The 15,329-nt window shown below is 39.0% G+C and overlaps 1 protein-coding gene across 2 annotated transcripts in view; it reads right to left on the bottom strand.

Moving 5' to 3' along the window:
- Positions 1 to 6,891: 6,891 nt before the first annotated feature.
- wwp2 (WW domain containing E3 ubiquitin protein ligase 2) overlaps positions 6,892 to 15,329 on the bottom strand; it is an 85,030-nt gene continuing 76,592 nt past the window's right edge. For both annotated transcript variants that reach the window (XM_080438480.1, XM_080438481.1), the window contains 3 exons: positions 9,704 to 9,800; positions 9,177 to 9,249; positions 6,892 to 7,842 (listed from right to left, as the gene is read on the bottom strand). In XM_080438480.1, coding sequence (XP_080294606.1) covers positions 7,743 to 7,842; positions 9,177 to 9,249; positions 9,704 to 9,800 — 270 coding nt within the window. In that variant the 3' untranslated portion in view covers positions 6,892 to 7,742. The remainder of the gene's footprint in view (positions 7,843 to 9,176; positions 9,250 to 9,703; positions 9,801 to 15,329) is intronic.

The raw sequence follows: 15,329 nt of genomic DNA, 5'->3' as shown, positions 1-15,329 counted from the left end.
TGACTGTTCCTTTACACTTCGAGAACAACACGGGAACTTCGGGAAGATGTAATTACTACTTCCGGGTCATGGGCAAGGGGTAGATTCAAATATCACAATAAAAGTTCCACGTTCCTCAAGTTTCTCAATACTATGTTTCTGAAATACATCAGCGTAGCAATAATAGTTAAAATAATGTGGCTTAATCAATATCATCATTTACATGCACCAATCCTCATAATTGGATAGTTAAGATAAATAATAATAATAATACACAACACAATTAAAGGTATGTCTGTCTGTCTGTCTGTCTGTCTGTCTGTCTGTCTGTCTGTCTGTCTGTCTGTCTGTCTAATATAAATATATGATAATAATAATACAAAATATAATATAATCTCTATAGTATTTTAACAATACCTTTGTTTGGAGGAATTTGGATAAGGGAATGACTTCAGAGTAGGCCTCAGGCCCGGGACACACACTGTACACACCAGCATTATTGTTATACTGTTGGGCTATTGAGTCGGGAAATGTGTGTAGGCCTATAGCCTACTGTAGATGTATTGTGGCTGATGTGTTATGTTGTCTTATGTTAAATCGGTTGTGAAACCATGGTCGATAAGGGTAGTTCTGTTTGGTCTTATACTATATGCATTTCTGGGTTCTTATACTGTATCTGCTGCTACTTTAACTGCATCATTCCATTGCCATTTTTAATCATGCACCTTATTGCTCAGCTCAGTGGCCTTGTGGTTAGAGTGTCCCTGAGATTGGGAGGTTGGGGTTCCATCCCTGGCCAGTGGCCAGGTCATACCAAAGACTATAAAAATGGGACCCAATGCCTCCTTGCTTGGCACTCAGCATCAAGGGTTGGATTGGGGGTAAGTCCCTGTGACATAGCTAGCATTATGACCAGGGGATGTACATCAAACCACCTCACGCTACAGAAACAGGAGATATAGGCTCCTGCCCTACGGGCTTCATGGCTCGGTAAGGCTTACCTTATGTATATATATTTGCTCTACTTATATTAGGAACATTTGACCCATCTGACCAGTTTTCCCTTCTTTTCTTTCTATGTCTATTCTTTTCCCCTTTCTTGAAAACTGGGCAAATGATGGGAGCTTGTAAAACAAAGAATTTCACCCACATTCTTTCTTTTTTTTTACACCTGTAAACCTGTGATATGTGACAGTAAAGTTGAAGCTCAGTTGAAATTTGGTTGGAGCTTTTGAACCTGTTTCCAGATAAAGTCGTTGTCATGGTGCTTCCGTTGAATGTTCACCCCACTGGTCACTACACTATGTTGACAAAATGTGGGAGGAATAGGCTAACTGAACAAACAAGAGTAGGCCTAGTACAACAGAGGATGAGTATGACAGCACAGCTTCAACTAAGAGTTCACTTTAGTTCAGTGGTTCTCAACTGAAGTGACAATTTAAGGACTTTTAAGACCTTTTTGATACTGTACCTAAAAAAAAATAAAGAAAGAAAAAAGACCATTGCTGCATCAAAAGTAATCAACAAACTATACTATAAAAACTGGTCAATGAGGGTCCTTGAAATGAAAAAGAATGAGAATCAATGCTCTAGTTTATGTGTTGAATCATACCAAGCTCTGCTTTACGCTTAGTTTGGCAGCCTTTGTAGCTACTCAAACACACAAGTCAAACATTGACTGACAGACATTATTCTATTGGTCAAATTTGTCACACCATTTATCACATACCGTGTTGTTATTTGACTAAAGTCATTGCTGCTATGGCTGCCAAGAGATCAACAGGCCTATTGATCCTATCTATACTTGGATATATTTCTATCTCTTACACAAAAGTGGAAACTGATTTTACTCCAAACTGTGATTATTCCTTCTATGAGAGGACTCAGCCCACATTGGCCAATGAGGATCCCTTCACAGTCAGAATCTGCCAGAGATTCATGTGGGGCTACAGGTTTGTTTCAATGTATTCCACCCGTGTCAGGATCCCATTCTACAGTGCTTATGTTCTGCATGGCTGCGGAGGGGACTGCTTTGTACGAGAGATAGTGACCGCAGTGAGGGAAAACACAACATGGTTTATTGAACCTCAGGTAAATTCCATTAGGTTTTAGTTCTTGACTGTATTCCTGTATTGCATTTTACCTGTAGTATTGTGTTCACTTGGTTTTAGTGTGTGATAGTCTGTATTGTTTGTGTTTACTGTGGTAACAATGTTCATGCTTCTCTCTTTGCCAAGTCACTCTGGGAAAAGAGATTGTTATGTCAATGAGAATTTTACCTGGTTAAATAAAGGATATGATGATGATGAATGATACCTTGTAGCTCAGAACTGACAGGTTTTCTTAGCACCATACTCACTATGACCATTTCCACTATATACATTATACTATGAATCAATGAAATGTTAAATCTGTATACCACTCGGTTACAGACATCACATATGTTATTTCAATGAGCCAGTCGAGTCATACTTGTATGCCTTCTTGGTAACACTTTCTATGAAGCCCATGTCTACATAAACATACTTATAATGCATAATAATCTGCTTATTATAACACTGTATTATTACAGTTATAAGCACTTGCAAGTACTTATAGTGCTTTATAACAATCATAACACATTCTGGAGTATTTTATAATGATTTATTATGTAATGTATAAATGCATTATAATATGCTTATAATTGTAGTTGTAAGCATTCACAAGTGCTCATGCTTTATATCAATAATCATAAGACATTATATATAAGCATTTTATTATAAAATAAAATAAGATGAAGTATCAATACTTTATAATTGCTGGTCACTCAAACTATTTTATAATGCATTATAATCACTGTTATAATGCATTATAGTGTGATTAAAAGTCATTATAAGTGGTCATTGGATGTTTTAAGTAAAGTGAAAGCTAGAAAAGCGTGCTCCTTGGAGTGCAGTTCTTCGCCAGGCTGGGTGCAGTTGTCGCAGTGCTGTGTCAGTTGTAGGTAGCAGCCGCCAGGACACGAGGAAGCTCTGGAGTGAAAAAGCTTTTCTACAACATACGGTTGAACTTTTCACAAATGTTGTGGTTGCCCCTATGGGCAGAATGAACCTCCACCTCCAGGAATATATTATATATTAAAGCACACAATTATCACTTAAATTGATTGGTTGACCTTATTAACAAAAATGCATTTACTTGAGTTAATTAAAAACAAATTGTGTAAACTGAATGCCACGTGTAGGGGGAGCTGCTTCTGACTTCAACAACTACAATGCATTAAAACAGTGATTACAATACATTATAAAAGTATTACAATGTATACAACTATGATCATTATAATACAATATCCATCTGGCCAAAAGAAGTCAGTGAGTGACCAGCAACTATAAAGTATTATGAGACTTGACCTTAAGTTATTATAAAAATGCTTTACTATGTGTTATGAATATGATTAATGTTATAAATGAGCACTTATGAGTCTTATAACTACAATTATACAACTTTATAAGGAGATTACAATGCATTACAAGTATGTTTATAATGCATTATACACAGGCTTCAAATAAAGTGTAAGCGAATTGTTCAATTGAAATTCACCACATTGCCCCACTAAAATCTGTTTTTGCTTAACTATGCAACAATGACTTGAACTCATCTCCTGCAGCTCTCTAACTTAATCAGTGAGGAGATGGCCATGCCTGGGAGACATGTTGACATCATCAGTCAAAATCAGGCTGTTCTCAGTGACTATGAAAGCACTACTCAATATGGACTTGGCCAGCTGAACCCCTATAACTACCACAGTATGTACAGTGCTCTGTCCACATTCACGCTGACCAATGCTGTACCCTTTGACCACAAGTTCCATCAGGCCTGGCTGAGAGGACAGGAGCAACTCAAACAACTGGTGGGAGACATGAGTGGCACTGCCTACTTTATCACAGGTATAATTATAGTAGAGGAATATAAAATATCATTAGACTTTTTTTCTTTTTCTTTTTTTTGTAAAATGATAAACACATCAGAGTATAAACAACTATAAAATATAAAACAAGAAAAGACAATGACAAATAATTTGGTATGAATTCAAAAATAAAATATACAACATAAAAACAACAACAAACAGTTATACAGATACAAACAAAAAACATAACAACACACTCTTGCTCTCATACTCTCCCTGCACAGATCTTTTGTAGAAAATCATAAGAAAAAATTAAAACACTCAGTTCCTTTTTTTTTTTTTTTTTAATAAGTGAACCATTATGTAGGAGGGGTCAGCGTGCACTTATTGAAGTGGTCGATGAAGGGTTGCCAGGTCTTGTAAAATTTGTCTTCACTCCCTCTCAATTCAAACTTTATCTTTTCCAATTCCAAATAGTGCATTACATCTTTCATAAGTGCAGTATGGGTTGGAGCCTGCACTTGTTTCCAATTTATTTAACAATATCAGTCTGCGAGCCAGTAGAGTCACAAATGTTACCATATTGTACTGAACATTAGTCAGTTTGATCGTAGGCCCTCTGACTCCCAATACTGCTGTCAGTGGATCTGGGTCAAAAGGTTTTTTAACTATGTCTGACAGTGATTTAAATATATTTAGCCAATATGATGTTAATTTTGTGCAGTGCCAGAACATATGGGCTAAAGTGGCTGGTGACTGGCCACATCTGTCGCAGGATGAATTTACAGTTGGATACATTTTGTTGAGCTTTTCCTTTGACAAATGTAATCTGTGTAATATTTTAAATTGCAGAAGACCATGCCTGGCGCATACTGAAGAGGAATGTACTAGGTTTTGTGATGTAGACAGACCATTGTTCATCCGTGATAGATATTCCTATATCGTTTTCCCAAGCTGTTTTCAAATGATCCAAGGAGGTATTGTTGTCTAAATACGAGGGAGAATTATAAATAATAGAAATACCTCCTTTGGTCAGAGGGTTAAACAGAAATATAGATTCCATTGGCGAGTCATCAGGGATATTTGGAAACGTTGCAGTGGTTCGAGTTAAAAAAATTACGTATCTGTAAGAACCTGAAAAAAATTGATTGGGGTAAATGAAATTTACGTCGTATTTGTTCAAAAGTTGGAAATAACCCTTCGATATAAAGATCTTTAAAAGAGTGAATACCGTTTCTGTGCCACACTTGAGTTGAAACAATGCATCGGAAAGGGACGGAGGAAAAGCATGGTTCGCAACCAATGGAGACCGCAGAGCCTGGGTGCCAACCGAAATGTTTTCGTATTGAGAGCCATATTTTAAGAGATTGCGAGACTATGGAATTCTTTGGCAACTTAGCATATTTAGAAGCCAATGGCGAAAAGAGTAAAGCTTGCAACGAAGTTGGGGGGCAACATCGACCTTCAATAAATGCCCAGGTGGGCAATTGATCTTGGAGCCAGAAAGAGAGCGCACGCAAATTGCATGCCCAATAATAGTTTAAAATTAGGTAACCCCATTCCGCCCCCTTGTTTAGGCCTCTGTAAGAAGTCCTTCCTTATTCTGGGATGTTTCTTGTCCCAAATGAACTTAGAAATTATTTTATCTAAATTCTTAAAGAAGGTATTGTTGATAAAAATTGGGATACATTGGAATAGAAACAGATATTTAGGAAGGATACTCATTTTAATTATAGGATATCCTTCTTAAAGAAGTGGGTCTCAATCACTTATACCAGCTCAATACATGATATACAATACAATACAAGATAATACACTATACCCATTCTAAAGTATTTTGTTCATGCCCTTTCCAGAATGTCTTAAAAAATATATGTTTTCTAAAACCTTGATTTGAGAAATTAACCACTGGACTTTAAAGGGAATACAACTCAACTAAAGAATATTCTGTTAATCCCATGGTTGTGGACAATCTGCTCAATATGAAAAAGTCTCTCCTGATGTCAGAAAGTAGAGGGATAAATCCTGATATCAAGAGGTTGCAAGCGGTTCCATATACTGTAAAATTAATCTGTGATTGACTTTGTGAACTCAGAGAATGCTGGAGCTTATATTATATATCCACATACTGCAAACCCTATTTAACAGTAATATGCGTTTTGAAAAAGAAAAATAATAATTTCCAGTTATTCTGGGAACTCAGTTATCTTTACTAATCACAGGTGGTTTCGATTTTCCGGCTGTGGAAACGTGCCGTCCATGTTTACAAATGTATTTGACTGCACTAGAGTATTGCATATATTACGTATATTTTGTGTTTGATATCTGTATTCTTCTACAAGATAAAGTGCTGATGCCTTTTATTGCAGGTGTAGTACAGGACAACTCCAGAACCATATCAGGAGGTCGTGTCGGTGTGCCCAGCCACGTATGGACCGCTATGTGCTATAAACGCCGTCGCACTGGCAAGTCCACTGCCTCCTTCTCCTTGGGCCTGATTGGTCGCAACGGCGGGGATAATGATGCCATTCATGTGTTGAGCCTATCAGAGCTCACAGTGAGTTTACAACTGTTGTACAGGACTGCAGACATAAAGATTTTCTACAGAGACTGCCCATGCTCCCAGCGCAGGTCAAGGTTAATGAAAAAAAGGTTACAGGCTAGGCTGAATGTTCTAAGATAAGAAGCTTCATGTGTTAAAAATGAAACATACAGTACTGTTTCTCTGCTGTTACCGAGAGTGAACACCATTTGTTTTCAAGTGGGGTTAACAGTGCAGGGTGATTCGAGATCCCACATCATGTATCTCATTGACCTTTATTTTATTTTTAACTTATGTACTGACAATGTAATACCCTGAAGGGCCCACTGACCTCCTGAATGTCATTTTATGAAATGTTGCCAATAAAACACCTATTGTACTTTTAATCACTTTCCGTCTTGTGTGGTGTCAGATTAATTTTATAACATTTTATACATGATGAACAGTAATTGTGTGTTTATTTATGAAACCGCTTCAATCAGTGTTCAAGATTGGAATCTCATTTATTTTAGCTATGTACAGGAAAGATGGTGAATTTCACAATTAACAGAAAATAAAAAATAAAATCACATCTCACCTCTCTGGCCTGTTACAGAGATACACCAGGCATCACAACGTTACGCTCTCTTTCTCTCTCTCTCTCTCTCTCTCTCTCATATAGACACTTATTATGCACACACAAACTTTTTCTCTCACCCAGTCTCTCATGCACAATCACAATCTCTCTCATTTCACTTTAAAATGTCCATTTCTCTTTGATAGATATGATATATTGTATTTGCATGTAGCTGTGCTGTCATTGCAATTTGCTGCTGATATTAGAACTATGGTCTTGTTGACTGTATTTGGCGCGTGTCTAGGCAGCCTACGAGGTGGGGTCAGAGGGCAGTAGACGGGGACTCTAGTCATATATAATACTTCTCTGCATGATCCATCCGCTCACTGACATGCAAACACACACGCATACACACAAGTGTACATTCATGCACACGCAAACACTCACAAACTTGTAAGCATATATTCACAATGGCAAAGATATTGTGCGTGCTCACACGCACATATATCCACACACATCCATCCACAAACACGCACAGACGCACACACACAGAGAACCCCCTCTCTTGCTCTATGCCCGTGTCTCCAGACTCCCGGTATCCTGTGGTTCGGTACTGTCTCCCATACAAACATCATCCCAAAGTGTGGGGGCTAGATGCACAGATGACGGGAGATTTCCTATCTCTGATTAACAAAAAAACAAATGAAAAAAAATGAAGAAAAAAAACTATCCCAACATAATTCTTCTCTCCCTCTGTCAGCCTTCAACATCTCCCACTCTCACTCCTGTCCAAACCCCTCTGTCTCCTCAATGGCAAACATGAGCTTCTCTCTCAGCTGCTCCAGGCTTCTGTAGGGAGGGAGGTCCAGACGGTTGAAGCTGTGGGAAGAAGGCAAACGGCAGCATATTATTACAGTAGGTGGTGACCAGTGGTGGACAAAGCACTCAACCCCAGTACGTGAGTCAAAGTATACAGTACATAGTCCTGGTCAAATGTTACCCAACTGCAGTACAAGTGAAAGTTGCTCTGACAAAGTTAAATCACAATGTGCTGTTTCCCTTCCTGGAAATGTAGTGGAGTCAAAAGTACAATATTTGTCTTTGAAACATAGTGGAGTGAGTCATAATATCAAAAAATACAAATAATCAAGTAAAGTAAAGACAAAACAAAAATTTACTGAGTGCAGTACTCAAGTAAATGTACTTCGTTACTATCCACCAGTAGGTACAGTATGTGGTGATACTGTAAGGTGAGCACACCTGGCTCACATTAACTTAAGCGTCAGAAGACTTAGTTAATTCACAAGCTCACAATGCCCGTCCGTGATTCAACACATTGTGAGCTTGTACACTCACTGACTATTTTCACAGCCCAACACTGCCGTTCGAGGTGTAGAAATTAATAATAGTCCTAGACTATTTTTTAAATCTTCGCTTATAACGACATGCCCAAAATAGGGACGCCAGGGTTAATTTCATGAACAGGCAGTTAGATTCAAACGTGGCATCAGAAATGAGCTTTAGCAATTTTGACCGTGGCAAATTAGTTGGCATATTTTTCAACCTTGCTACTTGGACAGTTAACTCATTCCCTGCCTAGAACGACTAAAACGACTTTTGTCCTTTTAGCCCCCTCTGCCAAGAACGACTAAAACGACTTTTAATTTTTTCAAAAAAAAAAAAAATCTTTTTTTTTTTTTTTTTTTTTTTAACCCAAAGACCAAGGAGATATGATTTGTTGAAGATCTAGACTCCCATCCACTTCCTTGTTAACTTAAAACTTAAACATTTTGTATCTCGGCTCCTGAGTACTTTTTTTTTTTAATTAAAAATCTCTGGCAGTGGGCAAACGCAAAAAAATAAAGTTCTGGCAGTGAATGAGTTAACCAGCAGGGTAGTGATCGATCTATTCTATTCCTAAAACGACAGACGATAAATTAAATGGCTGGTGGGATTTGGAATTAATTTGTGACAATGACTCAAGCCTAGACGCAAGCTAAAAGAGATAAACATAAAACAAAATCAATGAGTAGATGATAACAAAACTGCCTGGGCCTTGTGGTTATTACATAGGCTACATATAAGTACATTGTTGGTCATGATAAGTACATTTTTAAATATTTAAAACAATTAAAAACAACTGATGTTGACCAATGCTGTGCAACAATATAAGGAAGAAAGAAAAGACAAAGTGTTAACATGTTGGCACTTACCAGGTGTGGCTTCTTGGAAGCCAAGTCTCCTTCCCCACTTTGTCTATACAGAACTTCTGGGGACCATTACTTCCTGTGCAGAGAAACATACCATGGCTTCCAATCAGAAGTTGTATCTCTCAAGCAGGTTCAGAATGTATGCATGATTCTTTTTTTTTCCCAATATACATTTGATACTGCTCTATATGTATTCAAACTTGTATTTCTATTATGTCAGTGAATTACTTGGTACATTTAACCAAATATTTTCATTTTTTTTTATAACATGATTGGGACACAAATCCACATTGCCTGAGATAGAGGTTTAGTGATTAACCACTTATCCTATTCTGGGGAACATTCTGGGGCCAAAAATAGCCGATCTACAAGCTTGTAGATGTAGATGGTGTAGATGGAAAACAGCGGTCAAAATACAGTTCTAACTCACATCTGTTTTTACTAAGAATAGGGGGTTTAAGTGGTGAACTTTGAGAAGTGAGGAGTTCCAATAAAAGCATTTTGGAGTGGTGAACATCACTATTCATTACCTATGAGTTCAGCGAAGCCACCAACAGGCAGCCGACAGGTTCCCGTGACAAACTGGAGAAGACGGATCCTCTTCTCATTGTCCATTTCCTTCACCACCTGCAGTAAGACATCCACTCATTATGCTACAGCACATATACTGTACAATATATACTGTAAACAGTAACAATAGTAGTAACAATAACTCTATACTGTTCTCAAAACATTTTCATGTCAAGGACCCCCAAATGAATACGTTTCAGGATGCGGACCCCCTTCAGAAAAATAGTTTGTGCCACGGACCACCCATAAAGTTTTTTTTTAAAGATTTCTTAAAAATAGCAGATGTATATTGTGGTTAACTGTTACATACAGCTATATATTAACTAATTTTGCTGGGGACCCCCTGGAACCCTCTCAAGGACCCCACTTTGAGAACCAATGCTGTACCTTCACACGTGTCCACGCACACACACAAACAAGCATGCGCGCGCGCGCGCACACACACACACACACACACACACACACACACACACACACACACACACACACACACACACACACACACACACACACACACACACACACACACACACACACACACACACACACACACACACACACACACACACACACACACACACACACACCCCTGTTTGTTTAGACTACTTTTGGGTACGGATGTCAGGACACCCCCCTTTCGGGGGCTACCCTTTCTGAGTGGGTTAGAGAGAAGCTGGGACCACTGTTGGTGTTCAGAGGGTGCCCACTTTACCAATATGCCTTGATATTTTTGATTTAAGCTTTATTTCAAAAGTATGATTTTTTACCCTGAGATTGGGGACAATCATATTTAACCTACTTTTCGGGACTTGGGCGGGGCTTATTTCACACAACAGGAAGTCACCTTTGGGGCTTTGGTCTATACACACAGCCTACTTTAAGCCACCTTTGGGGTTCTGGGGACATATCCTGGCTGCTCTATACTGCACTTTTCAGTGATATCTTCTGTTATGCTATGCCACTAAAATGTGGAATGCCCTACCAAAGGCTCTAAAGGAGAATAAATCCCTACTCTCCTTCAAAACCGCCCTAAAAGAGCACCTACAGGAGGTTGCAAATTGAAACTGGCCCCTGTAAAAAAAAAACATAGCCTCCCAGCCCCCTCCCCCCTGACCTGTTTCACTGTAAATAGTCCTCTTCATTTATTTATTTTTGTAAATAACTTACATGCTGTTCCACATAGTGTTGCTGTTTATCTGATCAATGTTTCTATGAATTGAGTACAAAGGACCACAATTGAAACAAGCTTGGCTTTTTGTGTAGATCATTTTAGCAGACCTTGTATTCTAAACTGTACTGTTCTGTGCTTTTTTTTTGCAAACTGCTAATAAAGTATTCAATCAATCAATCAGTGCCTTCTCTGTATTGTCACTTTCCATGTCACTGTTCAAAAAGAACTAGGGCCTGTTTCACAAAGGGTAGATTGGGATTTAGCAGATATCCTGGTTTAAACAAGCCAGGCTCAGCCATGACTCGGTTTCACGAAGGAAATCCCGCTTTAGTTATCATGGAAACTTAGCTGTGAAGTTAGCTTGCTCCGGACCAGGATAACAGCCAAGCTTTATTAATCCTTGTCCTGTTGTTCAAGTTTTGTGAAACAGCTTTGGGGTATTAGGCTATACACAAACTACTGTAAGCCACCTTTGAGGTATTAGGCTATACACAAACTACTGTAAGCCACCTTTGGGGTATTAGGCTATACACAAATTACTGTAAGCCACCTTTGGGGTATTAGGCTAGTATACACAAACTACTGTAAGCCACCTTTGGGGTATTAGGCTATACACAAACTATTGTAAGCCACCTTTGGGGTATTAGGCTAGTATACACAAACTACTGTAAGCCACCTCTGGGGTATTAGGTTATACACAAACTATTGTAAGCCACCTTTGGGGTATTAGGCTAGTATACACAAACTACTGTAAGCCACCTCTGGGGTATTAGGTTATACACAAACTACTATAAGCCACCTTTGGGGTCTTAGGCTAGTATACACAAACTACTGTAAGCCACCTTTGGGGTATTAGGCTAGTATACACAAACTACTGTAAGCCACCTTTGGGGTATTAGACTATACACAAACTACTGTAAGCCACTTTTGGGGTATTAGGCTAGTATACACAAACTACTGTAAGCCACCTTTGGGGTATTAGACTATACACAAACTACTGTAAGCCACCTTTGGGGTATGAGGCTAGTATACACAAACTACTGTAAGCCACCTTTGGGGTATTAGGCTATACACAAACTACTGTAAGCCACCTTTGGGGTATTAGGCTAGTATACACAAACTACTGTAAGCCACCTTTGGGGTCTTAGGCTAGTATACACAAACTACTGTAAGCCACCTTTGGGGTATTAGACTATACACAAACTACTGTAAGCCACTTTTGGGGTATTAGGCTAGTATACACAAACTACTGTAAGCCACCTTTGGGGTATTAGACTATACACAAACTACTGTAAGCCACCTTTGGTGTATGAGGCTAGTATACACAAACTACTGTAAGCCACCTTTGGGGTATTAGGTTATACACAAACTGATAGATTGTGGGGTCTACTTTTCTCAAATCACAAACACAGGAAGTACATTTTGGGGTCAATGCATTTTATTAATTGTAGGATATATCTTTTTAACTTAACGCAGATGTACAAGCTCCTGTGAAGACATGCAGCACATTAAACCAACAGCTACGTATTAGCCACTCTGGATAGTTGACAAAAAGGTCACTTCTGGGCCTTGATAATGGTGCAAACTGGACTATAAAGGGATATGTTCAGATTAACCACATGAACTCCAGCGTTTCTATTCTGGACATATCAAAATAAGCGAGCAGTCGACACAAATAGGCAAAATTCAAGGCCAGTATAACATGCACCCCCACAAAACATTATGGAAACATGTAAAAATCTGCCCAGTGAAGGCAAGAGATAAAGCACCCCATGTTGGAAGACAAAGATCCCTGTGTGCTGTTAACACACAGGGTTGTTCAATTATAACAACTACATAAGGCAGAAAATGAGAGAAGTTGGAAGACTGCTTCTTGAGGCGAAAAAGATTACCCCTCTGAAGAAGATGGAGGAATTCTTCATTCCCCAAAACTTTATGCATGTTCTGTCTGCAGTGAAATCAGCATCTGGATACAAGCCTGAAAGCAACACCTATGACATCCCATCATTAGCCCTAAAGCTTGGCCACAGTCTAAAGAAACTGTCCAGTATTGTTGAGAGTAACGCTATGATGATAAACGATCACATCACAGCAAAACATGCACGAAAGTATAGAGAGATACACAGCACAAGATGGGAAGAATACATATCTGCCGGATCACGAACCACGCTTAAGGAGGCGAAGTGGAATAAGCCGCAGATTTTACCATTTACAGAAGATGTCAAGAAGTTGAACTTCTCCATGGAAAATGATCAACTCATTTACCAGAAAATGCTATCAATCTCCCCTACCCCAGAGAACTACGCTGCTCTGGCTAAGGTCACACTTGGTTTGGCAATCGCATTCAACAGGAGAAGAGAAGGAGAGGTTTCCCGAATGACACTGGATGGTTTCAGGTCACGAAACAAGTCGAAGTTGAATGAAGACTTCGCCATAATCTTGACTCCTTTCGAAAGGAAAATGTGTGAGATCTTCACAAGGGTGGAGATCAGGGGGAAAAGGGGGAGAATGGTCCCTGTCCTGTTAAAGCCATCAATGGTGATAGCAATGGAGCTGCTGATTCAAACGCGTGAGACATGTAAAGTGCCTAGTGACAATTTATTCATGTTCGCAAGACCAAACGCCTTATCTGCATACAGAGGTGGAGATTGCTTGAAGCAATATGCCAACATCTGTGGTGCCAAAAGCCCTGAAGGCTTGACGTCAACAAAACTCAGAAAACACATAGCAACAATGTCTCAAATATTGAACTTGGAAGAAAATGAGTGTGACCAACTTGCTGACTTCCTAGGCCATAACATCAGAGTCCACAGACAGTACTACCGTCTACCTTCAGGAACTCTGCAGCTTGCGAGAATGAGCAAAGTCCTACTTGCTATGGAGAAGGGGAATCTGTCGCAGTATAAAGGCATGACATTGGATGACATGGAAATTGACCTAGAAGGTTTGGCCTTGCTTTGATGTATATTTTTGTCTATTTGCAATGGATAATGTCAAGATAATTTGCCTAAACCTAAAATAATGCTTGAATACTGTGTCATAACTGCGTTTTTACTATACTTGAGTCAGATTCTTATCTTTTGCTATACTGGATTCAGATTGTATTCTTCTGCACATTTTAAAACCAAATCACTTCATTGAAGAGAAAAAATAACTCTTAACTCATTCACAGACAAAAAAAAAAAAAAAAGTCTCATTACTCCAACGTTGCATTCGTCCGACTCTCCCCAATAAAAAAAAAGTAAAAAAAAGTAAAAAAGTAATAAAAAAAAAACACTGTATGATAACTCCCCAATTGCTAACACCATCTCTAACCCTAACCGCGCGCCGGAATAATGAGACCTCAGACTTTCAAGAAATTGGTCTTCCATGATATCCAAACAACAATAAGCTCAGTAAGACAGTAACACAAAGATGTACCAGTTGTAACACTTGTGCAGCCAAACTGTAAAGAATGGTGCTCTTCTTGTTCCCTGGGTTTGCAGTCGTCTCCTTTTCTTCCCTGAGCTGACAGTGGAGCGCTTCTTGTTCCCTGGGTTTACAGTTGGTCTACTTTTCTTCCCTGGGCTGACTGTGGAGCTCTTGTTTCCTGGGCCAGCTAACCCAGGTATTGCAGGAGTTAAGGGGTATAGCTCTGAATACAGTGAGTCTAACTCAGAATCCGTGTCATTCCTGTCAGGTTTGTAATCTTTATCATTGTAGTCTGAGGGAACACTCTCATCGGTTGATTCATCGGAGGTATCGTTGTTATTCTTGGTCAAGCGTGTTTTCTTCTGTGGGCCGACTGTGAAGCTCGTTCCCTCCAAGGTATTGTTCTTGTTCTGAAAGAGAAGTAAATTATGGCAAATGTACATTACTTGCAACCTCTGATTGCACAGATACATATTGTGAAATTAATACTTGATACAGTATGGCCATAAGTCCATAAATTGTCACTTTATAAATGTGCAGACACCCTGGATACACTTATACTGTAAGTTAAGTTAGTTTACTGTTGAATGAGATGTTGCACATTAATCATCTGGGGAAATGACATCATTGGGACTTTGAGGGTGTAAAATAATGGTCAGTTTTCCTTTGTTTACCCTGTAAACAACCATTATTTCTCATTATAATTAACATTCTTTGCATTGAAACGATTGCGATGAAAACGCTAGCTCTAAAATATCAGCTGTTGTGCATTGTGAGCTTGAGGATCTATTTTCAGCAGGAATAACACATCTACATTGTGAACTTGTAGATCGGCTATTTTCAGTATTTTTGCTCTTCTTTAGCGAAGAGCAAAAACTGAAGTGGACGCCTTCAACCAAGTATAAAGGGTTTAAGTTGTTAGATATTGGTCAATTCCACACCTTCAGTATACAAACCACTGAGACACACACAGTAGGGACTGAGGCCAGATGTTCTCTTCCCCG

This window comes from Gymnoscopelus braueri, assembly GCF_963280865.1.
Source record: "Gymnoscopelus braueri genome assembly, chromosome: 9".
Classification (NCBI taxonomy): domain Eukaryota; kingdom Metazoa; phylum Chordata; class Actinopteri; order Myctophiformes; family Myctophidae; genus Gymnoscopelus; species Gymnoscopelus braueri.
Note: the sequence above shows the minus strand (reverse complement) of the source record. Positions and strands in the feature narration are given on the sequence as shown.